This window comes from Hyla sarda, chromosome 3 (genome assembly GCF_029499605.1).
Source record: "Hyla sarda isolate aHylSar1 chromosome 3, aHylSar1.hap1, whole genome shotgun sequence".
NCBI lineage: Eukaryota > Metazoa > Chordata > Amphibia > Anura > Hylidae > Hyla > Hyla sarda.
The window spans coordinates 278388024-278403495 of NC_079191.1; the positions used below are offsets into that span (position 1 = coordinate 278388024).

The window sequence follows — 15472 nt, forward strand, 5'->3', positions numbered from 1 at the left end:
GCTTTCAATTTTGCACATAAAAATCCATATTATGGCTTATTTTTTGCGCCACCAATTCTACTTTGCAGTGACATTAGTCATTTTACCAAAAAATCCACGGCGAAACGGAAAATAAATTCATTGCGTGACAAAATTGAAGAAAAAATGTCATTTTGTAACTTTTGGGGGCTTACGTTTCTACGCAGTGCATTTTACTTATTCTGTAGGTCCATATGGTTAAAATGATACCCTACTTATATAGGTTTGTTTTTGTCGTACTTCAGAAAAAAATCATAACTACATGCAGGAAAATTTATACGTTAAATATTCTCATTTTCTAACCCCTATAACTTTTTTATTTTTCCGTTTACAGGCCGGTATGAGGACTCATTTTTTGCACCTTGTTCTGAAGTTTTTATCGGTATCATTTTTGTATTGATCGGACTTTTTGATCGCTTTTTATAAATTTTTTCATGAAATAAAAAGTGACCAAAAATACGCTATTTCGGACTTTGGAATTTTTTTGCGCGTACGCCATTGACCGTGCGGTTTAATTAATGATATATTTTAATAGTTTGGACATTTCTGCACGCAGCGATACCACATATGCTTATTTTTATTTACACAGTTTTTTTTATGGGAAAAGGGGGGTGATTCAAACTTTTATTAGGGAAAGGGTTAAATGACCTTTGTTAACGTCTTTTTTTTCACTTTTTTTTTGCAGTGTTATAGCTCCCATAGGGGGCTATAACACTGCACACACTGATCTCTTACCCTGATCCCTGCAAAGCCATAGCTTTGCATGGATCAGCGAGATAGGTGATCGATTGCTCAAGCCTGTAGCTCAGGCTTGGAGCAATCAAACGTCGATCGGACGCGTCAGAGCAAGGTAAGGGGGTCTCCGCTCGCGTCCTAGCTGATCAGACATCACGATTTTATCGCGATAGTCCCGATCAGCCCGACTGAGCTGCCGGTAAGCGTTTACTTTCATTTTTAGACGTCTAAAGGGTTAATAGCGTGCAGCACAACGTTCGGTGCCGCACGCTATTAGCCCAGGGTTCCGGCTATCGTTAGCAGTCGGGACCGACCCGGTGTGATGCGGGGTCACGGCGTCCTGAAGGAGTTAATAGATCTGTGCGACATGTCAAAATTGTTTTTATATGACAAAAAAACAAAACACCAACCATGATTCTTGCAAAACTGCAATGAAAATGCCCATATTTACATGCCGCTTCTGTTAAATGACACTAGCGGGTTCAGTACTTACTAATGATGATCATTTGCGCTTTTGTATCCAGATTTTTCCACAATGTAGGGCTCTCCTGAAGAGCAACATTGGCGTAACATGCTCTGCTTTGGTTAAACAGTTACTGCAAAATTACAGCTGGAGGATCAACAACCATCTCAGGAATTCAATCGAGGATGGACTGACCTCTGCGACTGAATGACAAACCTACCTTTTTATCAAGTTTCAGCCAAGTGGGGAATCCCTTAGTATCTATGTATTGAAGTCCAAAATACCAGACTTCACGCAGGCCCACAGTCTTAACAACCTGAAAAAAACAAAATTTGGTAATAAAAAATGTATTATGTCTATTGGTACAAGAAAAGAAAAATTAGGATAGCATTAAAGTGGTTACCACTTTGGACTGTGCCTTTTTGCAATTGGTGCTCCTGACAAACAGATTACAGGGTGCTGCTGTCATCTCCAGCTGTAACTATAGAGGTGACCTGGCAGCCAGTGTTAAAGGAAATCTGTTCTCAGTATCACCCGCACTAACCTGTCATACAGGCTTGTAGTGCGGGTGATACTGATCAAAATGATACTTCATCCCGAACCGTCCAGCCGTTACGCCGTATTTCCTCATTTTCTGTATATTCAATTTAGGTCCTTGGGGCATGGGCGGAGCTACGACCCAAACTCCAGGCACTCTGACGTAATATTCGCCGGGCGGGCGCCCGGCTCATGCAAATTCATAATCCCCTTCCCTGCTAGCGTGGCCGTGTTACTGTACGGCGTACATGCCGCCTCCGGGTGTACCGAGGAACACGGCCTGGCTAGTAGGGAAGGGCATTATGAATATGCACGAGCCGGGCAGAGCGCTCTGCCCAGAAAAGATTACGTCTGAGTGCCTGGAGCTCGGATCGTAGCTCTGCCCCTGCCCCAATTACCTAATTGAATATATAGAAAACAAGGTATTACGGCAGAAAGGCTGGATGGTTCGGGACGCCGTAAGTATAATTTTGATCAGTATCACCCGCACTGTATGACAGGTAAATGTGGGTGCTACTGATGACAGAATTCCTTTAAATTCCCCTTACAGCACCACCATAAGAGAAATGAAGTATTACCTTATGTTGCTTGATAGTTAAAAACAATCTTGTAGTGCTACAGAAAGTGTAGCCCCTTGTCTTTACTAACAATAATACTATCTCCACATTTCCAAGAATCAAGTAGACTAGGTTCACACCCGGAAAAAAAAAATGCTGTAGCTAGATGTTGGCTGCAAGTCAGGGCTGCAAGAGGGATTTATGAAAAACTATACCCACTTGGCATTTTTCACTTTGCCTTTTTTTCATCTCTCTTTAGTGTTTTTTACCGTTTTTGGGCTTAGTGTGCGTTTTTCAAAATTGCAACATGTTGAGACTATTCTGTTTTTTTTGTCTATGAAATCTTGGCATTTTTCTCCCATAGAGTTATATGACATTGAAAATGCAGTGTTTTGCATTGCCATTCTTTTGACGTTTGACATCTTTTTTTTATTTTTTATTAAAAGATAAAAAATAAAAAAAAGGTGGACACAGGAACCGAAAAAAAATGCATTTTCCACATGATGGCAAAAATACTGGAAAACAAACACAGTGGCAGTTTTTCTGGTGTTTTTTCCCTTCGCTTTTTTTCCTAAATGTAAAAACATTGGCAGAAACAATGTGGAAACCTAAGCTAAAAAATGTGTTAGTAAAATGACGGAAATTTTCTGTAGTTTTAACAGTAATTTGCTCTATGTAAGTCTATGAAAAAGTGGTTGTCTGTGAACAGAAACAGGCTTAATTTTTCCAGCCATGTAAATCAGTGACAGTTCACTTATTTACACGGCTGTAAAAAATACATCAGTTTTTTAATACACTGTGTGACCATTGCCTTAGGGTGAGTTCACCTGCAACAGATTTGTTGCAGATATTTCTGTGACTTAAAAGTTGCAAGAAATGTGTTGCATATGAATTAAACCCTTAGGCTATGTGTCCACTTGGTTGTTTTTTTTGGCAAAAACGCCAACAAAAACGCCCATTCTGCTAAATGGCGTTTTTTTTTTGTGTGAAAAATGCTGCGGCCAGATGTTAGCTGCAAGTCAATAGGGAACTGCAAAATGCCATATCCACTTGGCGTTTTTCAGTTTGGCGTTTTTTTAATCCTTTGGGCATTTATCACCTATTTTTGGCTTCTTGGCAGTTTTTCAAAAACGACCTATTGTTGAGACTTTGGCATTTTTTTAAGGAAAATCTTGGCGTTTTTCTACCATAGAAGTCTATGAGAGTGAAAAAACGCCATGTGGATTTTAACTTTGGCATTTTTACAGGCGGTTTTTATTCTTTTTTGGACTTTAGCGATCCAAAAAAATGATGGAGATACCTTTTTTTGTTAAATTTCGTAGGGTACCATAAAATTTTTTTTTTTAAAAGGTACAGTAGTGATGGAAAAATGTGTATTTAACAAAATTTTTATTTTTTAAAACAAAATTTTTATTAATTTTTAAACAGGGATCAATTTATGTGGGTGGGCAGGGAAGTAAATGTAGAAAGGGGCCATTTAATTATAAAAATAATATATTTTTTATAATTAATTTTGTAAAACTTTTTATTAGTAATGTATTTTAATTATGTGTTTAATAAAACATGTGTGTTTTTGAACTTTTATAACTGTATTTTTTTTTTTATATTTTAGGTAGTACTACTACTCCCAGCATGGAACATACTGTTCCATGATGGGAGTAGTAGTACCTGCACTAATAGACATATCGCGGCGGGTGTCACTACTGACACCCGCTGCGATCCTCTGGTATAAACTATAAAAGCGGGCGGCAGATGTACTTGTTTGGTCCCCTGCCCGCACTATACTCTGCTGTGATGTGAAGTTCTCTTCACTTCACAGATTCACAGAGAGATGTGATTGGCCAGATAGTGTTGGCCACTCACAGCTCTCAGTAGCATATACGAATTTGAAGTGAAGATAACCTCACATCACAGCGGAATATAGTGTGGGCAGGGGACCAGACAAGTGCGGCTGCCGCCCCCTTCTATAGCTTTTATAAGAGGATCGCAGCGGGTGTCAGGAGTGACACCCGCTGTGATCTGTGATCTATTCCCAACATGGAGCACACTCTGCTCCTTGCTGGGAGTTGTAGTACTTGCATTAATAGACAGATTGCAATGGGTGTCAAAAGTGACACCCGGGCCTTCTGTCTATTAGTACAGATACTACAGCTCCCAGCAGAGTGTGCTCCATGTTGGGAGCAGTAGTACTTGCAGTAACGGACAGATTGTAGCAAGTGTCACTCCTGACACCTGTTGCAATCGTCCTGATGTGAATTCCGGGACTCAGCTGTGCTCACAACTACAGAGCCGGGAGAACAACAGATGCTGAGCAGTAGATATACGTCGTATATCTACTGCCCATCAAGAACTTACAGTGAGCCTGCAATGTGTATACAGTACACACATTGCTGGCTTACTTAACCCCTTGCTGAGCTGTGCGCTATGTATACTTTAACCCTTTGGGCAGTATACACTATATACAGCTATCTATAGATAGCTGTATATAGTGTATACAGAAGACGGATAAGTCCCCTTACCTCCCTCCAGTCCCCGCTGGGTCAGTGTAGCTCCACCCCTAGTGGTGGTGTCATTAGGGGGCGGAGATACAGACGGGAGCCAGGCTGGTAAGGGTGTGAGGCTCTGTTCACATTGCACGTTTTGTATCATGTGAACAGACCCTCCTGCCAGTGTCCTCCCAGACAGGGAGACTCCAGCTGTTGCTAAACTACAACTCCCAGCATGCCCAGACAGCTAAAGGCTGTCAGGGCATGCCGGGAGTTGTAGTTTTGCAACAATTGGAGGATCCCTGTTTGGGAAGCTCTTCCCAGCGGAGAGTGCCAAACATGTCCTAACCAATTTTTTATGTTTTTTTTTCTTCTCGTTTCAGATCCGTGTATGCTGAAGATTACGGCAGATTCGGATTCGGAGGACTACTGCGGATGAACTGGATTTTTTTCCTTTTAATAAAATGGCTAATGAGGGCTGTGGGGGAGTGTTTTTAAAAATAAAATAATTTATCCAATGTGTGGTGTTTTTTTTTTTCTCAATTGAATTTTCAGGCTTAGTAGTGGAAGCCGTCTTATTGACGGAATCCATTACTAAGCCGGGGCTTAGTGTTAGCCCCCAAAACAGCTAGCGCTAACTCCCAATTATTACCCCGGTACCCACCGCCACAGTGGTGAGGGGAAGAGCCAGTACCAACAGGCCCAGAGTGTCAAAAATGGAGCTCCTGGGCCAAGGCGGTAACAGGCTGACGTTATTTAGGCTGGTGAGGGCCAGTAAAAATGGTCCTCGCCCACCCAGGTAACATCAGGCTGTTGCTCCTTGATTGGTTTCTGGCTGTGAATAAAAATACAGGGAACCCTATGTGTTTCCCCCCCCCCCCCCCCATAAACAAATAAATAAAAAATGCATAGGATTCCCTGTATTTTTATTCTCAGCCAGATACCAACCAAGCAGCAACAGCCGGACGTTACCAGGGTGGGCTAGGACCATTGTTTCTGGCCCTCCCCATCCTAAATAAGGCCAGCATGTTACTAGGCCCAGGAGCTCAATTTTTGACGCTCCAGGCCTGTTGGTACCTGCTCTTCCCGGCACCCCTGTGCCGGTGGGTACCAGGGTAATAATTGGGGGTTAGCGCTAGTTGTTTTTGGGGCTAACACTAAGCTCTGGATTAGCAATGGATTCCTTCAATAAGACAGCTTCCACTACTAAGCCTGGAAATTCAATAAAAAAATGTAAATAAAAATGATTTTATTTTAAAAAACACTCCCCCACACCCCTCATTAGCCATTTTATCAAAAGGAAAAAAATCCAGTTAATCCGCAGTAGTCCTCCGAATCTTCCGTAATCCTCTGCATAGACGGATATGAAACGAAAAGAAAAAAGAAACACAAAAATGGGTTAGGACATTTTTGGCGCTCTCCGCTGGGGAGAACGCACATAATGCAATGTCTTCCAAAACAGAGAGCCACCATTTGTTGCAATTGTTGCCTTTGGCTGTCTGGGCATGCTGGGAGATGTAGTTAGCAACAGCTGGAGTCTCCCTGTCTGGGAAGACACTGGCAGAAGGGTCTGTTCACATTATACAAAACGTATAATGTGAACAGAGCCTCACACCCTTACCAGCCTGGCTCCCGTATGTAGCTCCACCCCTAATTACATCATCACTTGGGGTGGAGCTACATAGACCCGGCCGGGACAGGTAGTGAGGGAGGTAAGCAGACCTCGCTTTCTGTATACACTATATACAGCTATCTATAGATGGCTGTACATTCTGTATACCGCCGAAAGGGGCTATAGGAGCAGGGAGTCCTGTCAGTCTGGTGACACGATTCCTGGCTCCTGTATAGTATACATGGGTACACAATGCACCCCTGTATACTATACGGCCAGGAGAAGTGAGTAGTGATGCTATACATCACTTCTCATCTCCTTACACTCTGTGGACCGGGTGCTCAGCATCTGACCCACTGTGTGGTACCCTGAAGTCAATGAAAAAACTGCCACAGGGTACAAATTTGTCTATTTTCACACACTAGGAAAAACGCCAGAAAAAATGTCAAAACACAGGAAAAAGCTGTGGCAGTTTTTCTGGCGTTTCTGCAGGTGCAAAAAATAAAAATAAAAAAACAAGTGGAAACCTAGTCTTAGGCTGGGTTCACACACAGTATTTATTTTTAGCTAAAACCAGGAGTGGAAGCGATAGAGAGAAACTCTAATGTGTATTGGACCCACTCCTTATTTTGGCTCCTTGTACAATGTGTGTACATGGCTTAAGGCTGGGTTCACACACACAGCGACCTTTATTTACTAGAGAAATTCTTTATTTTTTTCACATTTCGTGCGCCAGATTTTGCGACCAAAAAATACCAAAAATCCCAACCACTCTGAGTTTTATTTAGAAAGCCCAGAAAGGGCATGGCTGCAACTTTGCCCGGATTACCCATTCAAGATATTTTCTGCAAATGGTGATTCAAATGTTGGGACAAAAGTATAGAGAAACAAGCAAGTTGAATCTCTCATTGCACACTCCAGACCTGCAAACTGATTCACTCACCCCTGTTTGTGGCCTGATCTAGCACACAACTCTATTTTATCACTCTGTTGCTCTACAGAATAAGGCTAAGTTTCCACTTGTTTTTTTTGTGGCCCCAAAAATGCCAGAAAAAAATGCCACAGCATTTTCCTGTGTTTGGCGATTTTTCCTTGTGTTTTTTCGCCTTTGAGTGGAAATTACATTTTTTGCCCCTATGACGTTTTTTTAAAATATTTGTTGGGTACAAAAAAAAAATTAAACATGCAGTAATGATGGGAAAAAATGTTATTTAACGGATTTTGAGTCCATTTTTAAACAGGGATCAATTTATGTGGGATGGCAGGGCACTAATAGCCAACAATAATAAAAATGTAGTGTGTGTTTTCACTTATGTTTTTTTTTACATTTTTTACACTGTTCCAGGATGGGAGTAGTAGTACCTGTACTAATTGACAGATCGCCCCGGGTGTCACTTCTAACACCCATTGCGATCCTCCTGTATAATGTATAGATGCGGGCGGCCGGACGCTCTTCTATGGTCCCCTGCACTGACGTATATATATACATCTATTCATATTTCCCACAGAAAGTTGTGAAGCTGGAACCATCCGGCCAATCTCAGCTCTCTGCAGGAAATATGAATAGGTGTATTTATACAACAGTGCAGGGGACCATAGAAGAGCCGCATCTATACATTATACAGGAGGATTGCAATGGGTGTCAAAAGTGACACCAGTGTGTTCCATGCTGGGAGTAGTAGTACTACCTAAAAAATGTTTTTAAAAAAAGTGAAAAACACACACACTACATTTTCATTATTGTCAGCTACATTTTTAGTGCCCTGCCGGTCCACATAAATTGATCCCTGTTTAAAAATTTATTAAAATTTTGTTATGAAAAAGATAAATTTAATTAAATACAATTTTTTCCATCAATACTGTATCTTTTTTAATATTTTCTTTTAATAGTACCCTTCGAAATTTTATTCAAAAAGGTATCTCCGTCACTTTTTTGGATCGCTAAAGTCCAAAAATGAATAAAAACTGCTTGCGAAAATGACAGTTAAAACCCACACGTCGTTTTTCTTGGCAATTTTTTACTCCCATAGACTTATATGGGAGAAAAACGCCACAATTTTGGGGGGAAAAAACGCCATTGGCTCAACATGCTGCGACTTTGCAACACTGCCAAGTGTTATAAACTGTAGCTCATCTATCACTTTTAAATATATTCTCATAGAGAATAGGTCCTCTTCAAACTTAAGCTTTGCTATACACCAAATTGCCATACACATATTTTTTTAATTCACACTCCAGGCTCCAGAAGGCACCAAATACCGTAATCTCCATATGTTTTCTTTTGTTGCTAAAATGTTTGCAATCACAGTTACTGTTTGCTGCATATTTGTCAAATCTGTAGGTGCTGCACTGCTGAGTAGCACTGTTGTGCTTGTATAATAAGGTTATTCCTTTCTAGAAGCAATGCTCCCTTTGGTGACTAAAATAGTCCCAAAAACAACTAAAAATTATAATTAGCTCTGTAAATTATTAGTAACATGTAATAATGCAGATTTGGTTTTTGGTGACCAAGAACGCCAGGTGACTCCTAAATGACTACTTATCTACAGAAAAAAAACACTAATAACTTCTGCTGTTGGAACTTCTTATAGGCATCCATCAGGATAACAGATGCTTGACTAGCAAATGGAACAGACTGCAGTAAATAGAAGCCCAGGGCAATGTGAAAGAATTCTTTAGCTAAGGAAGATTCCCCCTTTAACATTAATGGGAAAAGTTGCAACAGCAAAATGTGTTTCTAAGGCTAACATTCCACTGAGGTTTTTGCAGCGCATTTTTTTAGGCTTAAAAACAACAGAAAAAAAGCCAGAAAAACTGCCACCATTTTCCCCTGCATTTTGGTGTTTTTTCTGGCATTTTTACCTTTGTATGGAATTTGCCTTTTTTGGCCCCTTTGGCGTCTTTTTCCCAAATTTGTTAATTTGTTGGGTACCAAAAAATAAATAAAGGATGCAGTAGGGATGGAAAAAAATTTATTTAACAACATTTTTATTTTTTATAACAAAATTTTTATTAATTTTCAATAAAGTGTGTGTGTGTGTTTCACTTTTTTTCTCCTCTATTTTTAAAATTTTTTAGGTAGTACTACTACTCCCAGCATGGAACACTGTTCCATGATGGGAGGAGTAGTACCTGTACAAATGGAATGATCGCCCCGGGTGTTACTCCTGACACTCAATGCGATCATCCATAATATAGCAAAGATGCGGAGCGACTCTATACAGCGCTCGCATCTCTGCATTCTACTCCGGGCCGGCCAGTGATGTGAATAGAAATATTCCCACCCAGAGCGGGAAATATGAATGAGTGATGTTCTATTCACATCACTGGCCGGCCGCAGTATAGTGCAGAGATGCGGAGCACAGGAGAAAGCCGCTCCACATCTCTGCAATAGAAAGGACGATAACAGCGGATGTCATGAGTGACACCTGCTGTGATCTGTCCTTAACTGCAGGTACTACTACTCCCATTATAGAGCACACTCTGCTCCATGCTGGGAGTTGTAGTAACTGAATTAATAGACAGATCACAGCGAGTGTCACTTCTGACACCCACTGTGATCTTCCTGTATATTGGATAGATGCGGCCGGCCACTCTTCTATGGTCCCCTGCTCTGATGTATATATACATCTACTTATATTTTCCACAGAGAGTTGTGATTGGTTGGAACCATCTGGCCAAACACAGCTCTCTGCGGGAAATATGAATAGGTGTAAAAATACGGCAGTGCAGGGGACCATAGAAGAGCGGCCGGCCGCATCTTTGAATTATACAGAAGGATCACAATTGACCCGGGCGATCTGTCAATTAGTACAGGTACTAATACTCACATCATGAAACAGTGTGTTCCATGCTGGGAGTGGTAGTACTACCTAAAAAATGTTTTAAAAAAAAGTGAAAAACACACACACACTACATTTTTATTATTGTCGGCTACATTTTTTGTGCCCTGCTTGCACACATAAATTGATCCCTGTTTAAAAATTTAAAAAAAATTTGGTTATAAAAAAGATACATTTAACATGTTAAATACATTTTTAAATACATTTTTATTCCATCACTACTGTATCTTTTTTTATTATAATTTTTTTTTAATGGTACCCTACCAAATTTTAATAAAAAAGGTATCTCCATCACTTTTTTGGATCGCTTAAGTCCAAAAAAGAATAAAAGCAAGTTAAAACCAACATTGCGTTTTTCTTGGCGTCTTGCTCTCCCATAGACTTCTATGGGAGGAAAATGCCACGATTTCTGTGCAAAAAATGAGAACTAGGTTCTGTAGGGCGTTTTGGAAAACCAGCCTCTGAGACCAAAATTGCTGAAAAACACCAAAGGATTAAAAAAAACGCCAGACTGAAAAACACCAAGTGGATCTGGCATTTTGCAGTTTACTATTGACTTGCAGCTAACATCTGGATGCGTGTGGCAAAATGGGCGTTTTTTACTGCATTTTTGCTAGAAAATCCTCAGTGGAATTTCAGCCTTAGGCTAGGTTTCCACTTGTTTTTCTTTTTAACACCTAAAAAACGCAAGCAAAAACGCCAGAAAAACTGCCACAGCTTTTTCCTGCGTTTTGGCAGTTTTTCTGGCGTTTTTCCTCGTGTGTGGAAACAGCCAGTTTTGTCCCCTCTGGCAGTCTTCAGGGTACCACTCTGTGGGTCAGATGCTGAGCGCCCAGTCCACAGAGTAAGGAGGTGAGGAATGATGTACAGCATCACTACTCACCTCCCCCAGCCATATGGTATACAGGGGTGCATAGTGTACCCGTGTATACTATACAGGAGCAGGGAATCCTGTCACCAGACTGACAGGACTCCCTGCTCCTATAGCCCCTTTGGGCGGTATACAGATAATATACAGCTATCTACAGATAGCTGTATATAGTGTATACAGAAGCCAACATCCACTTAACTCCCTTGCTCCTGTCCCAGCCGGGTCTGTGTAGTTCCGCCCTCTAGTAATAACGTCATTAGGGGGCGGAGCTACAGACGGGAGCCAGGCTGGTAAGGGTGTGAGGCTCTGTTCACATTGTCTGTTTTGTATAATGTGAACAGACGCTTCTGCCAGTGTCCTCCCAGACAGGGAGACTTCTGCTGTTGCTAAACTACAACTCCCAGCATGCCCAGACAGCCAAAGGCTGTCTGGGCATGCTGGGAGTTGTAGTTTTGCAACAATTGGAGGCTCCCTGTTTGGGTAGACATTGCAATATGGGTGCTCTCCCCAGCAGAGAGCGCCAAAAATGTCCTAACTAATTTTTTGTGTTTCTTTTTTCTTCTCGTTTCAGATCCGTGTATGCAGAGGATTACGGCGGATTCGGAGGACTACTGCGGATGAACTGAATTTTTTTTCCTTTTAATAAAATGATTAACGAGGGCTGTGGGGGGGGGGCTGTTTTTTAAAATAAAATAATTTTTCCAATGTGTCGTCCTTTTTTTATTGAATTTTCAGGCTTAGTAGTGGAAGCTGTCTAATAGACGGAATCCATTACCAACAGGCCCGGATCCTCAAAAATGGCGCTCCTGGGCCTAGGCGGTAACAGGCTGGCGTTATTTAGGCTGGGGAGGGCCAGTAACAATGGTCCTAGCCTACCCCTGTAACGTCAGGCTGTTGCTGCTTGGTTGGTATCTGGCTGAGAATAAAAATATAAGGAACCCTATGCGTTTTTTTTTATTAACTTATAGCCAGATACCAACCAAGTAGCAACAGCCTGACGTTACCAGGGTGGGTTAGGACCATTGTTAATTTTTTAATGGTACCCTACGAAATTTTAATAAAAAAGGTATCTCCCTCACTTTTTTGGATCGCTAAAGTCCAAAAAAAAATAAAAAACGCCTGCAAAAAACCCAAAGTTAAAGGACATCTGCAGCGTGATTAACACTTATCCCCTATCCACAGGCTAGGGGATAAGTGTTTGATCACGGGGGGTCCGACCGCTGGGACCCCCTGTGATCTCCTGTATGGGGCCGTGGCTGTCCCGTGCAGGGGGCGTGCCAGCCACCGCATGAAGTTGTGGCTGGCACGCCTCCGCCATACATCTCTATGGGAGAGGTGGGGAGGCAGCGTTCGTGCCTCCCCGCCTCCCCCAATAGAACTGTATCTAGGTCGACGCTATGCGCCTTAGCGCTCACTATGAGCGCTAATGGCGGCGCCCCGTTAGGGAGATCGCGGAGGGGTCCCAGCGGTCGGACCCCTCGCGATCAAACACTTATCCCCTATCTTGTAGATAGGGGATAAGTGTATATTGCGCTGCAGTTGTCCTTTAAAACCCACGTGGTGTTTTTCTTGGCATTTTTTCACTCCCATAGACTTCTATGGGAGGAAAACACCAAGATTCTTCTGAAAAACTGCCAAAATCTCAACAAGAGGTTGTTTTTGAAAAACTGCCAAGGAGCCCAAAATAGCCGAAAAATTCCAAAAGGATTAAAAAAGATGCCAAACTGAAAAATTCCAAGTGGATATGGCATTTTGAAGTTCCCTATTGACTTGCAGCAAACATCTGGCCACAGCGTTTTTTCCCAAAATAAAACGCCATTTGGCAGAATGGGCGTTTTTTGGGGGGCGTTTTTGCCAAAAAAACTAAAAACTAGTGGAAATCTAGCCTTATAAATGATTCATCAGAAAGATGTCAGTTACTTACAGTAATAGAAAATGTACTCTATGTAGCCAGAAATTGCATAGTTATATATTTAAAAAATGATAAAAATAATTTTTTGAAATTGCTACAAAGACCACAGAGCTTTCCAAGTTTTGGAAAAATTAGGGCAGCTATGTTAATGGTGGCTGGCATCTGAACAGTTGTAAATTAAAGTAAGGTCTCTGCAGAAAGTCAAGCCAAAATATAACACAATTACTTCTGGTACACAGAGATTCCTAGCGAATAAGTGCTCAGCAAGTTATTGTTCTGGTGCGAGGCTCATTAACCATACACAATATGTGGTTATTTCATGAAAATCTACAGAGAAAAAAGAAATGAACAGGGATTTTTAATGACAAAGTTTTCTCAGCAAGATATGTTTACTTGCAGCAGTTCGTAAACTGGCATATGTTCTGGCTTGCACTCTGCCCATCCTTTCTGAGTTAAAGAAAGTATCTGAGAGCCCAGATCAATAATTTCCTCATCACTAAACAAAGCCATTTACATGAGATTACTTTCAGCTGGTTCCCCAACAATGTAATGTGCATGATGTCTGATGTCAGGTGAAATAAGGATCTTGTTGGATGTTGGACTTTAAGGCCATATTCACACATTGAAGGTTTGACAAGGATTTAGGCATATACCCTTTCACTTGTGCCAGAAAAAAGTCTGGCATCCTTTTTTTTTTCTCCAGATATAAGTGGTACCAGATGTGCCTGGAAACCAGCATTTGATACCAATACAATACATTAATGGTAGCCATAAACATAAACTTTAGCCAAACACACTAATGTTACTACCTAATGTTATTCTCTTCCTATGACAGATGAAGAGGAAAGAAGCAACAGGCATGCTGGATTTCAACAAGTCTGATGCTTTGTTTTCAAGGCAAAAACCATCCATCTCCAGAGGTGTGTGGCAGTAGGTTATTACTCTGTTCAGAACATTAACATTTTTTAGCTTAGCCCAACGTGCAAGTGTAGGGTGGGTACTCAGAAGGAACAGCTGTTAGGCTCCTGTTGTGGTAAAGTATTTGGGTTGCCCCTATTTTCACCAACCCACCATGCTTTCTTTATTGCATTAACAAGCAAAATACATACTGCAGTGACAAAGTGAAGGTGGTCAAGTGGGAAAGAAGATTGTTATATGGTGATCCTGTGTTTCTTCTCGAGGTATCAGTCAGCAGCCTATGGCTATATTTACACAATGGAATTTCTGTGTGAAATTCTACTTTAGAATTCCGCACAGAGATCCTGCAGCAGCACAGTCCCATTGATATTAATGGGATTCTGCTGTGTTGTGCACACGGCGGAATTTCCGCAGCAAAAACATTTCTGCTGTGGAAATCCCCATTCTGGAGTTCACAGAAAGAATAGACATTTTCTGCCGGTGCTCTGCTGTCAGGGAAATGTCTAATTGGAGATTTTCCATGTGGACATTCCCTTGTGTGAACATAGCATATTTCTCCCTCTTCATTAAAAGAAACATGACTGAGCACTTTTCATATATTAAAGAGCTTTCTCTTTAGAACTAAGGTATCATAGCTTACATTTTACACATACAGTAAAGAGTTTACATATAATACTGGGAATATGTCATGGTTTAGGTTATACACTGCTCAAAATAATTAAGGGAACACTAAGATAACACATCCTAGATCTGAATGAATGAACTAATCGGATGAAATACTTTCGTCTTTACATAGTTGAATGTGCTGACAACAAAATCACTCAAAAATTATCAATGGAAATCTAATTTATCAACCCATGGAGGTCTGGATATGGAGTCACACTCAAAATCAAAGTGGAAAACCACAATACAGGCTGATCCAACTTTAAAGGGGTACTCCGGTGCTTACACATCTTATCCCCTATCCAAAGGATAGGGGATAAGATGCCTGATCGCGGGAGTCCTGCAGCTGGCGGCGCCCGTGATCATGCACACGGCACCCCATTTGTAATCAGTCCCCGGAGCGTGTTCGCTCCCTGTCTGATTATGGTCGACCACAGGGCCGGCGGCGTGTGACGTCACGCCTCCGCCCCCGTGTGACGTCACGCTCCGCCCCTCAATGCAAGCCTACGGGAGGGGGCGTGATAGCTGTCACGCCCCCTCCCGTAGGCTTGCATTGAGGGGCGGAGCGTGACGTTACACGGGGGGCGGAGGCGTGCCGTTACACACGCCGCCGGCACTGTGGTCGACCATAATCAGACCCGGAGCGAACACGCTCCGGGGACTGATTACAAACGGGGTGCCGCGTGCATGATCACGGGCGCCGCCAGCTGCAGGACTCCCGCGATCAGGCATCTTATCCCCTATCCAAAGGGGATAAGATGTGTAAGCACCGGAGTACCCCTTTAATGTAATGTCTTTAAAACAAGTCAAAATGAAGCTCAGTAGTGTGTGTCGCCTCCACGTGCCCGTATGACCTCC

General features: G+C 41.8%; 1 protein-coding gene across 2 annotated transcripts in view; it reads right to left on the reverse strand.

Moving 5' to 3' along the window:
- The window catches only part of EZR (ezrin), a 101687-nt gene that overhangs the window by 45664 nt on the left and 40551 nt on the right, over positions 1–15472 (reverse strand). For both annotated transcript variants that reach the window (XM_056566725.1, XM_056566724.1), the window contains exon 4: positions 1437–1532. In XM_056566725.1, coding sequence (XP_056422700.1) covers positions 1437–1532 — 96 coding nt within the window. The remainder of the gene's footprint in view (positions 1–1436; positions 1533–15472) is intronic.